Source organism: Myotis nattereri, assembly GCF_964212035.1.
Source record: "Myotis nattereri genome assembly, chromosome: 9".
Classification (NCBI taxonomy): domain Eukaryota; kingdom Metazoa; phylum Chordata; class Mammalia; order Chiroptera; family Vespertilionidae; genus Myotis; species Myotis nattereri.
Window position 1 is genome coordinate 66,678,271 of NC_138084.1, and position 19,450 is coordinate 66,697,720.

Genomic DNA, 19,450 nt, shown 5'->3' on the forward strand with positions numbered 1-19,450 from the left:
CCTGGCGATTTACCATTTGGGAACTGTTTCCCAGGTGTTAGACTTGTCCTATATTAATATTTTGGGTGACTGAAGCCTTGTTGCATTGATCACAGTTGAAAACTTGAATGTAGCCATAAATATGCAATGAATATGGTTCCAGGTTTTGAACTAAATGTGATTTCCTCACAGTAGACACTTGAGCCAACACACTCAACAGATCCTTATTTGGAAGCTGCTGGTGTCTGATGAGACACAGAAAGTTGATTATAGCTTTGTGAGGCTGCCTAAACCTGTCTCCCGTCTTTGTGCTTGGATGAGGGCCTCAGGCCTAAATCATGTCATGGCATATGAGGTCAGAGTTGGTACTGAACACATTTGTTCCTTATCTTCATCCCCCACCCCCCACTCCCCACCACACACAGATTTTATTTCCTAGGGAATAACCATTTCCAAGGGGAGATTTTTAGTATGAGCATGTCACTCTTATTTGGCAACATGGTGTAATTGTCTTTAAATTGCTTTCATACTTGTAGGCAAATGTGAATTTTATTCAACCTAAGAGTGGTGTAGGGTCAAATTGCAGTGGGGTGTACCATTTGTAGAGTATAGTCAGTTGTCAACGTTTGCTTTTATATGTTTCTGCCCATACTTGGTTCATAATTTTGACCCATGTTTTAATAGCTTTGAGTGATAGCCCAATTATTTAAATTTCAATTTAAGATTTTGATTTCTAGTAATATTAAAACTGTTTTCATAGAGGCAACATTTGTGAGTGTTCTCATCCTTATCAAGAAATTATAGTATGTGAAACTTTTGAGGGTTCTAAAAATAGTCCAGCGTAGACATATACAAACATAAAAAGCATATGGTTGTGGCTTAGGAACTGCAGCTCATAGAAGGATTAGATTGAACAATGTATCATTGTTCCTAGAGTCAATTAGGCGTGTAGGTTCAGCTAGCCCCAGGGTACAGCCTCTAGCATGTGACTCTATAAATAACACTTGCACAACAAACATGGGCTTGATAAGTAAGCAATAAATCTGGGCTGACTGCCCACTCTTCTAAATTTTAGAACAAGCCCTGCCATCATAATATTTTGAGGGCCTGACAGCAGTAACAGAAGTTTTTAAATTAAAATGTTCCACACATCTATTTTGTATTATTCCTGGTTTTCCAGTTTTAAGCTTAATAACTGGAAAACCAGGAATAATACAAAATAGATGTGTGAAGACAACTTTTTAAAATAAAGCAATCCTTTAGTTAGCTTTAGTGATCTTACATATACTTACGTACACATTTTCTAACTTTCTTTGGGCATGGTGGTGATTTGGTTGCCAAGATGTCTTTAGCTTAAAAGCAGTCATCTTTGTTCACCTTTATTAGAGGAAATTAGGAATTTCTAACGAGTTCCTTAATAGTTATATTAGAAAAGATGAGTTCACAGTGATACATTTTATCATAGTTTAAGCAGGTCACTCTTGCCAAAATATTTGTTTTGTTTTTGTTTTTTTCTTACCGCAGCAGAATGAAGAAAGTCTAAAATGTGTGTTAAACACTTGTCAGATGTATTTTTTTTAAAGTTTCTGTTTATATAGTTATTAGATTATATTGTTAAATTCTTTTTAAAAAGAGAATCTTTATTGTTGAAAGTATTACATATGTCCCTCTTTTCCCCCCATTTACCCCTTCTAGCCCGCCCCCGCCCCCTACCCCACGCCTTCACCACCCTGTTGTCTGTGTCCATGGGTTATGCATATGTGCATACATGTTCTTTGGTTGCTCTCTTCCCACCCACCTGCCCTACCTAGCCTTTCCTCTGAAATCCCACAGTCTGTTCCATGTCTCTGGATCTATTTTGTTCATCAGTTTATTTTGTTCATTAGATTCCACATATGAGTGAGATCATGTGATACTTGTCTTTCCCTGACTGGCTTTATTTTGCTTAGCATAATACTCTCCAGGTCCACCCATGCTATTGCCAATGGTAAGAGTTCTTTTTTTATAGCTGCATAGTATTCCATTGCATAAATGTACAACAGCTTTTTTATCCACTCATCTGCTGATGGGCACTTGGGCTGTTTCCAAATCTTAGCTATTGTAAATTGTGCTGCTGTGAACATAGGGGCGTATATATTCTTTCTAACTGGTGTTTCTTATTTCTTAGGCTATATTCCTAGAAGTGGGAACACTGGGTCAAATGGGAGTTCCATTTTTATTTTTTGAGGAAACTCCATATTTTCCACAGTGGCTGCATTCCCACCAGCAGTACAAGGGTTCCCCTTTCTCCACATCCTTGCCAACAGCTAATTTGTGCATTCTGACATCAACAAAATCTTGGCAGAGTTGGAAAGCACTAGTTGTTAGGTAGCTGTGCACAGGTACAAACAATTTAAGACCACACTGCTGGGTTTTTGTGAGACGTAGACTTTACAGTTTAGAAGAAGAACATTTTCAAAAGGGGTATAAACTATATATATAATATATATGGTAAGGCTTAAGTTTATAACAACTTGTGATAATCCAGTAGTATAAGCTTTTGATTTATCAAATGGTTATTGAGCATTTACTAATAAAGCACTGTGTTCTTGTATTAAATATAGAAAGGATAAGAAGGGAGAGCGTGAGATCTTTAACCTCGTGTTCTGATGGAAGACATTAGATCTGTACTATAAAAAACCTTCTCTATTCGTAGTTTATGGTTACTTATTGCAATGGTTTTTAACCTTGTCAGTCCCATCGGCCCCTTTTAGTAAGAAACATTTTGGAAAGTGTTCATTCCAAAATGAAATCCATATATAATGTAACTACATACATAATTTTAACAATCATTGTATCAGTCAGTGTAATGTGGAGGAGAAATAATTTGTGGTAAAATAATATGTACATTAATATATAAATGCTTGGGCGTGACTATATGATAAGCTATAATAGTCACTTGCCTGCATCTATACCTATAATTGCCATGAACATGACAGTTTTTTTTTTTTTTTAGCATAACAGTTTTAAATAAAGACCAAGTGTGTTGAGTTGGTAACTAAAATTGATGTGATTATCAAAAAAGAAAATATTATTAACAGATTTCCAAACAAAACTAAGTATAATTGATTGCCTTCCAGAAAACAATTTTAAATAATTAAAATTGTGCAAAACACGTGTGTAAATATGGCTTTTTTTTCTACATGGATATCTGGCAAGACATTCCAGAGTTGTGGAAGATCATGTACTGCATTGACAGAAGTCTAGCATTCAGTACTGTCTCCTTATTAAATGTTTGTAGGACTGTAATCACCATAAATGCATCCCCCCCCCCCCCCCCCGGTTTCTAAATTGATAACCATTGATCTTAAATCAGCGATTTTCAACCAGTGTGCCGCTAGTATTTTTAAAACATTCCCTACCTGACTATTTAGTCAGGGACACTGAGTTCTTAAATTGTCAAATAAACAAATGACAGCAGCCAATGTAACAATAGCCTTCGGTGGGAATTAATCAAAATTATCCCTTTTTTTTCCAGATTGGCAAAAAATATATTTTGTGGTGTGCCACAGAATTTTACTAATTAATTTATGTGTGCCATGAGTTAGTACAATATCAAATCAATTTTGAAAGACTGCAGTGCTCTTTGTTTTGTTTTTTTAATTAAAAGTAAGCATAAAGGAGTAAACTGTCACCAGTGATGTAACAAGGAGTGAGAAGCTGTGTCATTGCGATGTAAGCGGTACTTACTGTGGTACATCGGTAGCTGGTGGATTTCAGTGTACCCTTCTGCAGTAATGATGCAGATTAAACTTTGAATTTTTACTGCAGGTTGGTTTTGCTTTCTTGAAGTCTGAGATGTAAACAAAATATTTACCCTCTAGGCATTAGTCATCCTTAAAACTCAGTGTTGGTGGTCAAGTCTCACAGTAGTAGGCACGGCTTCTCAAACCTGAACGTGCATACACATCTCTGTAGAGCTTGTTAAGCTGCAGATTCTCTGTCAGTGGGTTGGGTTGGAAACCCGAGGTTTTTGCATTCTAACCAACTCCCTCCCAGGAGTTAATGTGCTAGAGGCCCACACTCTTGAGGAACAAGGTATAAGGGAATTGGTAGTTATTTAGTCCTTGAGGTTTCTAAACTTTATCACAGTATCGGTGAGAATGTTAATCATTAAAATTATTTTACTAAGTGACATTAACTTAGTTTTCTAATGCTTTCACTAATGAGCAGCTTAAAGTTAATCTTAAATGTTGAGGATAGATACAAGAAAGTCATCAATATTTTTCTATCATTGTAAAACCCATTTCCCATTATGTTCATTAGTTTTCCTTAAATAAGGGTAATGAATTCAGTATTTAGTAATACAACATAGCCAAGAATTTGAAGAGCATGTTAGAATTTGTTGGGATGGACCTTGGCTGGTACATAAGAAATACTGCTCTTTCTTTGCCTTGGTTTAAATTGACAGAGTTGATTGTCTTAATTTAAAAAATATTGTATGAAGAGATTTTCAATAATGAATATTTTAAGAATTTGGTTATAGGAATAAGATTATTCTTTTATTCCTAAATTCTTTTGCTGTGCTTTCCCTAAGAGCCAGTATCTCTATACTTACATGATTCCTCTTCTAGTTTATTCTTACCCTCAGCTGATAGTTCTGTGAAAGTTGATCTAATGGTTCAGAAGGAACATTTTTTTATCTCCGTTTCCACCTGTAGTATCTACCTACTGTATCTCTTTATCACCTATAAGGTGAAAGCTGAACTCAAATCTCGTTCTTACACATTTTCTTGACTTGGCCCAGCCATTCACCAGGTAGTGTTTCCTATTTTATTTTATTTCATTTCATTTTTTATTTGTGTGTTTCCTATTTTAAATATTGGTCTTGGCACAGGAAAGACGTCAGGAAAAATATTTGAGGGCATTTTGTGTGTATCAGGAACCATAGTACTAGTTGCTTTTATAAATGTTACTGAATTTAGTCCTCACAAATCTGGGAAGGAAGTAAATAAATCAGTCAAATTTTACTAAAGATAAAGCAGACTGATAAAATGACCTGCCTGTACAACCCAGATTATCATGGGCAGAACTGGGATTTGAATCCATGTCTTCCTTATTTTTCTTACTATTCCACAGAGGAGGCTTCTAAAAAGCAGAGGTCTGGGTTTTAAAAGATTAGGTAGAAATTAGGTGTTTTGTGGGACAGTTAGGGAAAAGATTACCTGAGGAAGAACAGGAGTGTCAAGAAATGTAGCAGATGTTTTAAAAGAATCAGAGGTTCATCTAAGCTTATATAGTTGTTGATTTTATAGTGTTGATAATACTTGATTTGCAAAAGTATTTTGTAATATTCTTTATCTTTTATTAAATGTTCAATACCATTGCCTTTTTACTCTAGTCCCTCTTAGTATTTTTTAAAAAAATATTTTTTATTGATTTCAGAGACAAAGGGAGAGGGAGAGGGACAGAAACATCAGTTATGAGAGAGAATCATCGATTGGCTGCCTCCTGCACGCCCCCTACTAAGGATTGAGCTTGAAACCCCAGCATGTGTCCTGCCCGGGAATTGAACCATGACCTCTTTGTTCATAGGTCAGCACTCAACCACTGAGCCATGCTGGCCGTGCCCTTTTTAGTGTTTATGAAATATATTTGTTATCCAATGTATATTACAAAGAATTTATATGTTTTAGTACCATGCTTTTCAGATATGTCTTATACAGAAATTGTTTTTAGAATTCTTGGGTACCAGATGCAGTTCTTTTTTGAACTGGATGTATATATGTCCTTGTGCAAATTCCCCAATTTTCTGTGTGCATAAGAGGGATACCACTAATGCCAGCCTCGATAATCATCTTAATGTTACACTCCTTGTTAAGAGAGTAGGAATTACATCAGAAATCACTCAGTTTTCACTAGCCAGTGAAAGTATTTGCTTCTGTCCTATCTTTTCTCACTTCCTTTTACAATGGAAGCAATGTCTACATTATGTTTCTTCCCACCGGTGGATGTAGGACTGTATCTCCTCAGTGATCCCTTAGCACATGTTCAGCTATTCTGTTTCTATTTACATTTAAACGTGTGTGTCTCTTCCTCTTGAAAAAGCAAAAACTCATATTCATCCAGTTGCATTTTTGCTTCCTTCCCCATACACTTAAGTTGTCTGCTTCCTCACCTCGTATTCACTATACCCTCGTTATGCCACTGACACTCTCTTGCCAGAGTCACCAATAATCTCCTTATTGCTAATTCTAGTGGATCTATAATCCTTACCTATAATTTCATTTTATTTATTTATTTTTTTAAAGGTGAGTAGAGCTTCAGTGACTTAACGAGAAAGTTTGATGTTCTTAGGGCAAAAAAATTCATTAATTCATTGACAAATACGTCAAGCACTCCTATAATTGTTGAAGATTCAGTAGCTAATAATATGAATAAAAGTCCCTATATTCTTGGAACTTCAGATAGGATGGGTTTTAGATAACATGACCAGGGAAAGCCCTCTAAGAACATGACTTTTGAGTAAAGACCAGAAGGAGGTAAAGGAAGGTTCCATGTAGATATCTGGGGAAGAGCAAGCCTGGCAAACTGTTTATTTGGTCTTAGCAAAAATGCTTTTTTGTGGCATGAAATGTTTTTATAAAGATTCTTGTTCTTGTGGTAAAATGGAAAGCTGGGTATTTTGGGGTATGCTGTTGCAAATTAACTTACATTAGGATAAAATAGTATTTTTCATAATTTAATTTCATAGATTAAGTAAAGACAAAAATACTAAAGTTAATTTTATTTCACATTTTCTTAGAATCTAAATAGTCACAATGCTTTTGTAGATGGACAGTTTAGATAATGGCATCTTTATTCCATAGAGAGTTGTGATTTTTCAAAATAAGTGGAACATTGGCTGAGATAACATAGTACTACAGCTCTAGGAAACTCTTAAGTGAGGTTCAATAGCTTTTTCAGGAGGAGGAATTTTCCCATTTGTACTTAGATCATTTCAGCAAAATGACTGATCTTTTGAGAGCAGTAAAACTATACATTCACCGTATACTATGCATTATATTAAAAACACTAATTTATTTAAAGGAGAAAGAAGCCTTAAGAACATCTTTATGGGTTGGCTCCAATATTGAGGAAGATGCGTGTGATTCAGAAGGGGTCTTCCTAACTCGGATGGAACTCTATCTAGTTATAAATAGATTAATATGTTTTCTACAACTGGTTAGTTTTTTGAGAAACCCAGCTCAAAAATCTTCAGCAGATCATAAACTTGATCCTTTTTTATTGTGCTTTGATAATGTTATTGATGAAGATAGCATCCTAATTCCATGTCAGGAAAGTAAATGACAGGGTGTCATTTCCTAACCATTTACATGGGAATTTATCATGGGATTATTCAAGAAGAGAGAACCCAGATTTGAAATTTAAACAGCCATACAAAAAATAATTTGGGAGCGTTACTTTTTAAAAATGTCTTATTTCTAGCCATTCCCCCCCTGACCAGTTTCAAAAATACTATGAGTTCCTGGTTGTTTAGTAATAGGAAAATCTAGCAAAGCAGAGTTCTGTAATTTTGCCATCTAGAAATAAAGTTACATTTTGATGACTATCCTTCCCATATGTTTTCACTGCATACATACATTTAAACAGTAAGCCTCATACTGTACATACTGTTTTACAGCCTACTTTAAAAAGCTGTATGAATAGTTTCCATGTTATTAAATATTCTTCTAAAATATTTTCAATACCTGCATTATAATCCATTATATTAAACAATATTTATTTAACCAATCCCTATCATTAGATGTTAGCTGGCTTTCAAGTTTTTGCTTTTATAAATTACACAGAAGAGAACCTGGCATAACTCTTTGAGTACTTCTCTGGCTTTTTTTTTTTCTTCAGGATAACAGTAGTTTCATGTGTATAGTATTTTTAGTTGTTTCACTGAAACATTTGCTAGAAGAAGGAGACTATTATTTATTGAATGCTCATTTACCAGATACTGTGCCAAATGCCTTGTAGTATTATATTTCATGGAATCTTTAGCTGGTTTCATCCCAGTGTTATAGGTGAAGAAATCTATATGCATATGTCTAAGATATTTTGCAGTAAGTTAAATGCACGTAGAAAATGTTGATATGTTTTGTTTAAGCAAAAAAACAGTCACAGGAAACAATAAAAACTTACGTATATGACGTTTTAATTTAATTTTGGCTTTGGTATATATATATATTACAATAAGACAATATCTTTGTGTTTTACCTAAAAGGTTTTAGGTCTAAAATTAATTGGCATTCTTAGTTTAGGAGAAAAAATGTGGATGAGTCCCTTGAAAATTTTGGGTTTTAGTCATATGACCACTGTTACAGATTACTTTGTAAATCACATTTTATGTTTAAATTAGAAGTGAGTAATAATTGTCTACTAAGTGAAAATGGTTTCCCTTCACTTAAAGTTTCAGGTATAGATTTTTCAAATCCTGCACTTGTAAGATCTAAGAAGTGAAAGTTGAGTGATATAAGGATAAAAAAATATAAGGATAGAGAAAGGTTGCAGCGGAAAGGGTAGGAGCAATGAGATGTCATGACTATATGCTTTTGCAGAGGTAGTTTAGACATCTTTGCCTTTTAGCCCATATAATGTACCCTATTTTGATAAGTGGGATTGTTCTTCTTAGGACCTGGTATTTGTTATCTAATGCACTGTTTTTTTGTTTTTTTTTATCTCAGTCACATCGATCAGACAACAACATGGCAGGATCCCAGGAAGGCTATGCTCACCCAGATCAATGTTACAGCCCCCACCAGTCCACCAGTGCAGCAGAATATGATGAACTCGGCCTCAGGTGAGTTAGACGCTATAATTAGACCACACTGAATAATGCTTGTGCATTGGTAAAACTTTCTGTGGAAAACAGTAATTATTCTTCTAAGAAAACTGGATCCTGGGTGATGGTTATTTTCTATCCAGTTTCACAGGGGAGACTTACTTATTTCAAAGTAACATACTGTGTATATGCCAAAGCATTGTTTAGTCATTAATACATAAAGTGGCTGATGTCTAAAAGACAACAGATTTTAAAGTTTTAATTCTGAAGTGAGTATCTCAAATTCCTAGTTTGGTTAACTTTGATATGCTTGTGTCTGTGGTCTTAAAGTTGAAGGTTTCCCCCTTCCTTTTGTGGTTTGGATTGGAAACCAAGTTTTGGTGTTCCTAACCCCCTACCTTTTAAAGCAGATATTTGTTCTGTCTTGAGATTAACTGGAAGATAGTAACTTTTAAACCCCAAGGCATTTTTCTTAGGTCTAGTATATGTTATTGAGCATGTTTCCATCTTTTTCATAGGAGATAAATCTGAGTGTAAATTTATATTTTTTTGCCTCTTATTTGGCAAGTTACTTAAATCTGCTGTTTTTCTCATCTACATAATGAGGAATGACATTGCCCCGTCTTATAGAGAGGAAGATATTAAACGAAATGATACAGTACATATAAAACTATTATTACAGTACATTAATAGGTAGTAAGTAAAGGCTTATTTCCTTTTTCCCTAGTAAGTTAGATACTGTTAGCTTTTTTTCTCCTTTGTTATATGGGCTCAAGTTCATAGCTACTCCATTATGCATCTTTGTGTGTATTAGAAAAAGGTGGCCCTTCCTCTGGGCAGATGCAACCCCATGCCTAGCATCAGGGACTGAGGCATTTGGGCTGGATTCTGACCACTCCTCTGCTTCCCACACTTTGTCCCCTTTGCTTAGTGCCCTAGTGTAAGGCACAGGTGGCAACAGCAATTGGCAGTTCTCACCGATGTATCTTCATAGCTCATACATCTTCCCTATCCAACAAACTGACCAACTTAATATTATAGCTACACTATAGATTTTCTTAGCAGCAGCAGCCTTTGGAAAGGGATTGATAGAAGTGGGGAGGGTGGTGCAGTTGGTTGACAGGAGGATTCCTTGACCTTAGAGTGTGCAGAATTTGAAATGTCTTTGCCCCTGAAGATGATGCCAGTGTGTTGGAATGTTTCTACTGTTCTGTCACACTCTCCTCTTCCTTTTGGTGGGTTAAACACATTTCTAATGAGTTAAAAAACAGCCCAGCCGGCCTGGCTCAGTGGTTGAGTGTCGACCTCAATGAACCAGGAGGTCATGGTTTGATTCCTGTCGGGTCACATGTCCAGGTTGTGGGCTCGATCTCCAGTGTGGGGCATGCAGGAGGCAGCTGATCAATGATTTTCTCTCGTCATTGATGTTTCTCTTCTTCATTCCTCTCTGAAATCAATAAAAATATATATTTTTTTAAAAAGAGTTAAAAGCTGAAAATGTAGGTGTAGACAAGGTTCATGAATGAGATTTTCTTGTTATAAATTTTGTTTACATAAACTCTTGAAATAAGATTCATTCCTTAAATCTTCCATTTTAATTTATTTTAATAAGAATTCATTTACTTATTCTCAGAATCTGTGTGACATTTAAATTTTAAAATTTAAAAGCAAAAATTATGCAAGTATTTATTAACTAATATTTTTACTTGGAAGCTTTTCTTTTTAATTATCAGATTTCCAAATACAAGTTGTATTTATAGCTCAAAGAAGATGATTGAGATTATTCATTTTTGTCATGCTCCTTCTAAAAGTATACCTAAGAAATTAGTAACAAATAATTCCTACTCTCCTATTGGAAGAGTAGGCATTTTACATCTAGAATGGTTAATTATTATTCTTTTGGAACATTGGGTGTTTTTTTCCTATTAAATTTTCTAATGGTAATGGTCAGTGGAAATGGAAATCTTTATTCAAATTTATGTTCAAAATCGAAAGTATATATCAAATTGGTTTTAGAATATTTGCATATTTTATTTCCACTCTAAATTTTAATTGTAAAATATGAAATGTGTTTATTATATACTGCATATAAATTAGTAGGCATGCTTAACAGTTGTATTTTTTAAATTAATTTATTTACAGATGGCATAAAATGTTATACTAGTTTCATATGTACAACAGAGTGATAAGACATTTATATACCTGACTAGAGGCCCGATGCACCAATTCGTGCACAGGTGGGGACCCTCGGCCTGACTGGCAATCAGGGCCAATTGGGGCCAGCTGGCAGTGGGAGGGACTGTGGAGGTTGGCCGGCCATGGGAGGTTGGCTATTGGAGAGCACTGACCACCAGGAGGCAGCCCCTGTGTTGAGCATCTGTCCCCTGGTAGCAGTGCACATCATAGCGACCTGTTGTTTGGTCGACCAGTCATAACAGTCGCTTGGGCTTTTAAATTCTATATAATAAAAGGATAACATGCAAATTGACCAAACGGTGGAACGACTGATTGCTCTGACATGCATTGACCACCGGGGGCAGACGCTCAATGCAGGAGCTACCCCCTGGTGGTCAGTGTGCTGCCACAGGGAGAGTGCCACTGAGCCAGAAGCCTGGCTCATGGCTAGTGAGCACAGCGGCGGTAGTGGGAGTGGGAGCTTCTCTCGCGGCAGAGCTAAGGAGCAGTGAGCCAAGCATTAAGGAGCGAGGGGCCCTGGACTGCCAGAGGGTGCAGGCCAGGGTGAGCGCACGCACCCCCCCTCCCCCAAGCAATGCATGAATTTCATGCACCGGGCCCTCTAGTTAAATAAGAAGAAGCGTATTTATATGCCTGTCATTCTGCTAAGTTTATTTTGTACTGTCTTATTTAATTCTCATAATAGCCATTTAAGTTAAGTGTTGTTATTAGGCTCACTTTACATATGAGAAAGCTTGAGTAACTTTCCCCAAATAACACAGCTTTTAAATGGTAGAAGCCAGGATTCAGACTCTGGTAGTGGGGTTCCAGAGCCCATGCTCTTAGTCCACATGTGACTAGGGTTAGGGTAAGTGACAGAGTAAAGCCTCAGAAAACAGATGGGATAAGATCTGTTAATGCACTGGAGTCACTATTTTAAAATATCAGTAAACATACTAGAGAACTCTTTCTACAGAAGGTGATGGGTGTGGGGATGATGTTTGCTTAAAGAGATTTTGTAGCCGAAACCGGTTTGGCTCAGTGGATGGAGCGTCGGCCTGCGGACTGAAGGGTCCCAGGTTCGGTTCTGGTCAAGGGCATGTGCCTGGGTTGCGGGCACATCCCCAATAGGAGATGTGCAGGAGGCGGCTGATCGATGTTTCTCTCTCATCGATGTTTCTAACTCTCTCTATATCTCTCCCTTCCTCTCTGTAAAATATCAATAAAATATATTTAAAAAAAAGAGAGAGAGATTTTTGTATATGATAAAATGGACACTGTACCTTAAAGAAGAAAGAGTATTTTACGAGGACACTAGAGGTCATTTTCTTTAATGGGAAGGTCAGACAGTATGATCAGTTAAGAAAGCAAGAGCCCTGGCCCCTGTAACTCGATTGAACATTGTCCCGTGCACCAAAAGGTTACCAGTCGATTCCATCCAGGTATTGCACATTCGGGTTGGGTGCTTACTGGAGGCAATCCATCGATTTTTCTCTCTCCCTCTCCCTTCCTCTCTTTCTGAAATCAATAAGACCATTAAAGATTTAGTGAAACCAAAAAGTTTTTTAAAAGTAAAACTGAAACAGTGTAAAAAAGAAAACGAGTCAGCAAAAGTTTTAAAATAAGAATAAGCTGCTAAATATATATGAAAATTCAAGTGTGGATTCTAAGTTTGTTCACAAATACAAATGGCTTAACTACCAAATCAAGTTGAGGCTATTGATAAGATCGATATAGTAAATACCTCATTTTACTCTGAATTACATGCTTGAGATTGTTGTCTTTCATTGCAGTGGACATTTAAGTTTAAAAATAAATAATGGATTTCTACATGGTGTTGAAATGCTTTGGATTGAATGTCATAGGAATAAAATACTGTCATTTTTCTGTAGACTCTCCAGACCTAACTTTTTAATATTTGGCTTGACTGAATGACCTTTCAAGTTTCACTTCAATTCTAAGATTTTAAGAAATTCTATTTCTTTTATTCAGTCTAATAATTCTGTTTAGCCAAAATGATCAGTATACTTTGGTTTTAGAAGTCATTTTTCAAGACATGAGGTTGAAAGGATGGATTTTATTGCTGGACTGGAGACCTGTAGTTTGTGAATGCCCAAATTCTACTAGTAAGTACAAATAAAGATGCACTGGAAAGGGTTCTAAAGGCAAGACTTAACTAGATCCTTTAAAGAAGATTAATTTATATTCTCTGTCCATTTAATTGGCAAATAAATGACTGAAAAGAATTTGAGAGAAAAATAGAAGGAATTTTGAATAATTCAGTAAGAATGGTTCTATTTTACTTTCCATTAAAATATGTAATGATATGTGTATAAACCCTATTTTATTAAATTAAATTTGAGATGATTGCCCTTTAGAAGTTCTATTAAATGTGTTATGCTTACCCTAGCTTGTTTGACTCAGTAGATAGAGCATCAACCTGCAGACAAAAGGGTCCCGGGTTCAATTCTGGTCAAGGGCACATGCCCGAGTTGTGGGCTTCATCCCTGGTTGAGGGCATGCAGGAGGCAGCCGATGAATGATTCTCTCTCATCATTGATGATTCTATCTCTCCTTCTCTCTTCCTCTCTGAAATCAATAAAAATATATTTAAAAAATTTTTTTAAGTTTTTTTAAGCACTACTCTATGCTTATAGAGTATTGATTTAACAGCCTTTTGATGTATGCTTGGAGCTGTATAAAATAGATCTACATACTGACAGGTAAATATTAGTGGTTTTTGTTAGACATTAGAAAATAAGGTCTTAGGGATAGAAAAGTGGTATTTCTCCTTTAACCAGATTTATTTATATGAAGACATTAAATTTTGTAGTAGTAGCTTATTAACAATGACCCACAAGATTGCTGAATCTTAAAGCAACAATAAAGTCAGGAAAGTATACTCTGTGATAAATCAAAAATAACTTGACACCAAAGAGTGTTTAGGAAAATTAAAAATCACAAGCTCTGATGTAATTTAAGCAAAATCAATTAACCCAGTTATGTATGCTTTTTAAAAATGTAACTTTGGCCCTAACCGGTTTGGCTCAGTGGATAGAGCGTCGGCCTGCAGACTGAAGGGTCCCGGGTTCGATTCCGGTCAAGGGCACGTGCCTGGGTTGCGGGCACATCCCCAGTGGGAGATGTGCGGGAGGCAGCTGATCGGTGTTTCTCTCTCATCGATGTTTCTAACTCTCTGTCCCTCTCCCTTCCTCTCTGTGAAAAATCAATAAAATATATTTTTTAAAAAAAACCAATAAAATATATTTTTTTTAAAAAATAACTTTGATAATAGACTAAAGTCGAATGTTATCATTACTGTACATTTGAAAAGATTCATTATTTTTATGTTTTAAAATCATTGTTTAAATCAATGCCCAAATCCTACCAATGTAGCACTTTCAGTTTTCCCGATAAACCTGCATGGGATTCCTAGGAAATACCTCAAGATGGGTGTAGAAAATGCTTTCTTGATGGAGACAGATGATACATGTTAGAGGAATGTGCTAAACACTTTTCATTGCAGCGGGTGAAATGCTGAGAGGCAGCCAGATAGTGCAGAACTGCCTTCATGTTTCCTGCTCTCTTACTCCTGCTTTGTGTAAATCTCTGGGACCAGATGGGAAAGAGAATTTTTTACCAGGGAAAATGACAGAGAATAGACGTGAAATGTAAAAATGACAACATATAGGGTTTTTCACTTTAAAAAGCACAGTAAAGGATAAGGACATGTGAGGAGTTGGAAAGTTGACGGCAGGTTTTCGGAGTTGATAATTTCTACTTCATGTGTTGTAGGTCACAAACTTTGAAGTTCTACTTTTCATTTTGGAGTAAACTGAAATTGAATCTAGAATAGGGAGTAAGATCAAGGGCTCTGAGAGTCTGGTGGACATGGATTTGAATCCAACCTGTCACTTACTGCCTATAAGATTTTTGGACAAACTGTACCTCAGTTTCTTCACTTGGAAAATGGGGATAACAATAATATAACACTGAACTTACAGGGCTATTGTGAAGATTACATGATACTATTTAAGGTACTTGGCACATAGTTAGAACTTATTAACAATATACAGTGCTTGGTATAATATATTGCATATACAATAGATAAGTAACTATGATCTGATTGGATAGTTTTCAGTTTAATCAGTTCGTATGAACTGGTAGCCACTGTTTCTTTATTTAAAACTAGAGGCCCAGTGCACAGAATTTGTGCGGGGGTTGGGGGGGGGGGTATCTCTCATCCCAGCCTTCACCCTCTCCAATCTGGGATCCCTCTCACAATTTGGTACCGCTGGCTCCTAACTGCTTGCCTGCCTGCCTGATTGCCCCTAACCCCTTCTACCTGCCAGCCTGATGGCCCCCTGACTGCTTCCCTGCCGGCCCAGACCAGTCGCCCTCAACTGCCCTCCCTGCTAGATTGATCGCCTACAATTGCCCTCCCCTGCCGCAACTCGCCTCCTCTATGCGAGGCGGCAGAGACACCGGGACCAGCCTCCTCCACAGTGCGGAGCTGCAGGACCCCCAGGCCTTAGCGCGCAGAGCGGCCACAGGGCCCCGCCCTCACTGTGCGTGTGGCCATCCTGTGGCGGCCTTCTTGTGATGATGTCGCTTGCAAGGACCACGTAGGCTTTCATTAGTATAGATAATTTTAAAATCTGTTAGCACACTGTCTTTAGGGCTACATTTACATGAATTTACATGAGTCAAGATGTTTTTGATTCTTCTAAAAGTTTTTAAATATTATAAAATAGAAATTGTCAATCTGAAGTCAGTATATGGAATGAGGCTCTACTGAAGTATATCAACAGTACTTATAGGAATAAAATTATAACAAAGCCCAATATCAGAGCAATGAATGCAGTAAGAGGCTGTATTATTATTATTTTTTTTAATCCTCATCCAAGAACACGGAGAAGAGAGAGAGGCAGACATCAGTTGCCTTCCATATCTTCCCAGACCATTATCAAACTCACAATCCAGGTATGTGCCCTGACTGGAAATCAAACAGGCAATTTTTCGGTGAATGGGATGACACCTAACCAACTGAGCCACTCCAACCAGGTATTAAAAGGCTTGTATTTATTAGTTACTCTCAAGCTCCTATCCTAACTATCTTTCAACCAAAATTGGTTTCCTTTTTCTCATTTGGAAATTTAGATAAATTATGAAAAGGTAGCCACAGGAAAGAGGATAATAGTAAAAAGCAAAAGCATGTAATCAAGAATTAATATAACTGCCAAAACCGGTTTGGCTCAGTGGATAGAGCGTCGGCTTGCGGACTGAAAGGTCCCAGGTTCGATTCCGGTCAAGGGCATGTACCTGGGTTGCGGGCACATCTCCAGTGGGAGATGTGCAGGAGGCAGCTGATCGATGTTTCTCTCTCATCGATGTTTCTGACTCTCTATCTCTCTCCCTTCCTCTCTGTAAAAAATCAATAAAATATATTTTTAAAAAAAGAATTAATATAACTAATTCTTTTTTTTTAATTCTTTTTTAAAACTTGATTTCAGAAAGAAAGGAAGAGAGGCAGAGAGAGATAGAAACATCAGTGATGAGATAATCATTGATCAGCTTGCCTCCTGCATGCCCCACACTGGGGATCCAGCCTGAAACTCGGGCATATGCCCTGATCAGGATTGAACCTTGACCTCTTGGTTCATAGGTTGATGCTCAACCTCTGAGCCACACTAGCTGGGCATAACTAATTCTTAAGAAATTCAGTTGTTTTGTATAGTTTATTTTGATTTGTTGAAGATTAAGTTCCTGAAAAATGATTACTAATACGGAAACAAGAACCATTTTTGTGGTTTAAAAATAGGACTAGCACCTTTCATTTTAATAAAAGTTATAAATAAAATGTAAGGACTATGAAAATAAAAATGTTTATTTGTGAAATGGAAAAAAATAATTCAGTGAGAATGCCCAATGAAGTTGCAAATTACGTTAGCTTTCAATTATTATATCTTCTTTAGTACTGTAGTTCTGAAGTATTTCTTAAACCAAGTGGCACCTTCTAATATTGATGGATTCTTGACTTTGCTGCTTACTGAAGCATGCCACTCATGTCAGAGCAGCTAATAGGCTGTTTTATTCTGATTGTGAGAGCATTTCACACCCTCTCCACTGGGGATCACTTAAAAAAAATGTTTTTATTTTTTTCAGAGAGAGGAAGGGAGAGGGAGAGACAGAACCATCAATGATGAGAGAGAATCATCAGTCGGCTGCCTGTGACCTCCTGGTTCATGGGTCAGTGCTCAACTACAGAGCCACACCGGCCAGGCTGGGGATCACTTGTTGTTAAGTGATTTGGTCATGATTTTTAACTTAACAATATTTTCTAAATAATATTAAAACTCAGCCCTGGCTGGTTGTTCAGTGGATTGCTAGAGGATTGGCCCGAGGACTGAAGGGTTGTGGGTTCCATTCCTGGTCAAGGGCACATACCTCAGTTGCAGGCTTGTGTGCAGGAAGCAGCCAGTCGATGAATGTCTCTCACATTGATGTTTCTTTCTCTCTCTCTCTCTCCCTCTCCCACCCCCCCTCCTCTTACCCTTCCACTCTCTCTAAAAAATCAATGGAAAAATATCCTCTGGTGAGGATTAAAAAAAAACTTAGATTACCTGGGCAAAGCAGCAACATTTGGCAAATGGAACAATAGTTGTTGGCTGATAAATTGCTATTCTTTATGCTGAGTCTGTTCAGCTGGGCTTCTAAAGTAAACACCCCTCCTCCTCTTAATATATTAGCAAAACAATTGGCTTGTATAATCTATTACATTTTTTAAAGAATTCATTTGTTCATTCCTTTAATGAAGAAACCCAAATTAATTGAAAGGTGGATGTATAAAGTTACTTGGTTTTTCAGTAGCTTCATAGCAGTATTTTTTATGCTGTTCCATTTTTGAAAAGATCATTTCAATTTGAGAATTATAATATCCAAAATAATTATTTAAATGTCAAATGTGATAGGGAGTATGATGTTCATATACTTAGTTATTTGCTTGCTTATTTCAGATTACTAGTTATTTGCTTGATTATAACCTGCTTTCTTAGCTTATTTTAGAAATTATATTCTAAAGTAAGGAAAGATGTATAAAATGACCTTAAAGAATAAATAAATATTTTAAAAAATTTATTAGAAGTATTTGAAGTAATCGTTTGGTAAGTTCATTTGAATTCTGAAAGTTACTAAGGTTTTAGTGTAAATATCTGAACCTAATGAAGAAAAGGTTATAAACTTCTTTTATTTTAACCAACTAACTTAGAAGAGTAAAAGGACATTATTTAAAGAGTATAAAGAAAAAATGTTTGATATATTAGTATCATTGCCACCAGCTCTCTTAGATAGTGATGCTTAAAAATAGAAATGTCCCTGTTCAACTTTTTTTCTGTGATTATTTGTAGAATTTTGCAAACTTTGCTTTGGAGTAGAGAGGATGAGAAAGAGATTACAAATTACTTACATTTATGGACCAAATAAATGTCTATTTTATTTCTTCTCTTGATAAGTGTTGGAATATTATTTTTGTCTTCCCCACTGATTTCTAAATCCTTCTAGTTTCTCTATTGCTACAATAACTATGACTCATAGGAAGAATATTTGTGTGAAAGATTAAGATGCTAATTCTTTAAAAATGATATCCATAGACTACCATATATAGGCAGCATCAGTGAAATGAAAAAAATCCTGCAACAATAGACAAGAGTTTTCCAAAATATTTTCTTTTGATCTCAATAAGGTAAGAAGGTAGTAAAACTTCTTATAGGTTAAAATTTTAACAAAAAGTCATTGCTGTATTTGTACATTCTAAAGCCTAAATGAGCTTAACAGAAAGCTAAATGTATTTACTGAAATTCTAAGCTATTAAGTTAAAATCTAGAAGTATCAAGTTGCACTGAAGAGTTGTGTATTAGAAAGTTCTCAGAGCTTATACTTGGCCTTTTTCTCTAGGAAGTTCATTCAGCTGTAACAGACAAACAGGAAAATGATTTTTCACAAAGTCTCATAGTTTCACCTTGAGACAGTAGAATCGTTTCCTTTCTAAAGCATTGGTTCCACAAAAATGCCCTCCTTTGTACTCCGCATTGTATGCCACGGGCATTGAAGAGTCAAGTTAAAAGAGTTTTTCCATATAATTATAACACTAAATGTTATGACAGACATATATACCAAGTGCTGAGGAAATAGATGAGGAACATGTGAATCAGTAGTCAGGAGAGTAGAGAAGACAGCTTTAAAAAGCCAAAGGTTCACTTATTTCTTCAACAAATATTGAATGCTCAATATATGCTAGGCACTATTCTAAATCCTAAGAATACAGAATATAATCAAATACATGTGTCTGATAGTTAAAATGGAAAGAGGAAAATAAACCTAACTTGTTAAAGGGAGATATTTTAGATAGGTTCTCCAGTGAAGGCCTCTGTAATTGATGTCTTTCGAGCAGAGATCTGAATGAACTATCATGCAGATATCTGGGAGAAA

The 19,450-nt window shown here is 36.3% G+C and overlaps 1 protein-coding gene across 4 annotated transcripts in view; it reads left to right on the forward strand.

Annotated features, from left to right (window-relative positions):
* The window catches only part of YAP1 (Yes1 associated transcriptional regulator), a gene marked incomplete at its 5' end in the record, with an annotated part of 114,514 nt that overhangs the window by 44,373 nt on the left and 50,691 nt on the right, over positions 1-19,450 (forward strand). For all 4 annotated transcript variants that reach the window (XM_081098749.1, XM_081098750.1, XM_081098751.1 and 1 more), the window contains one exon: positions 8,691-8,806. In XM_081098749.1, the coding sequence (XP_080954875.1) occupies positions 8,691-8,806 (116 nt within the window). The remainder of the gene's footprint in view (positions 1-8,690; positions 8,807-19,450) is intronic.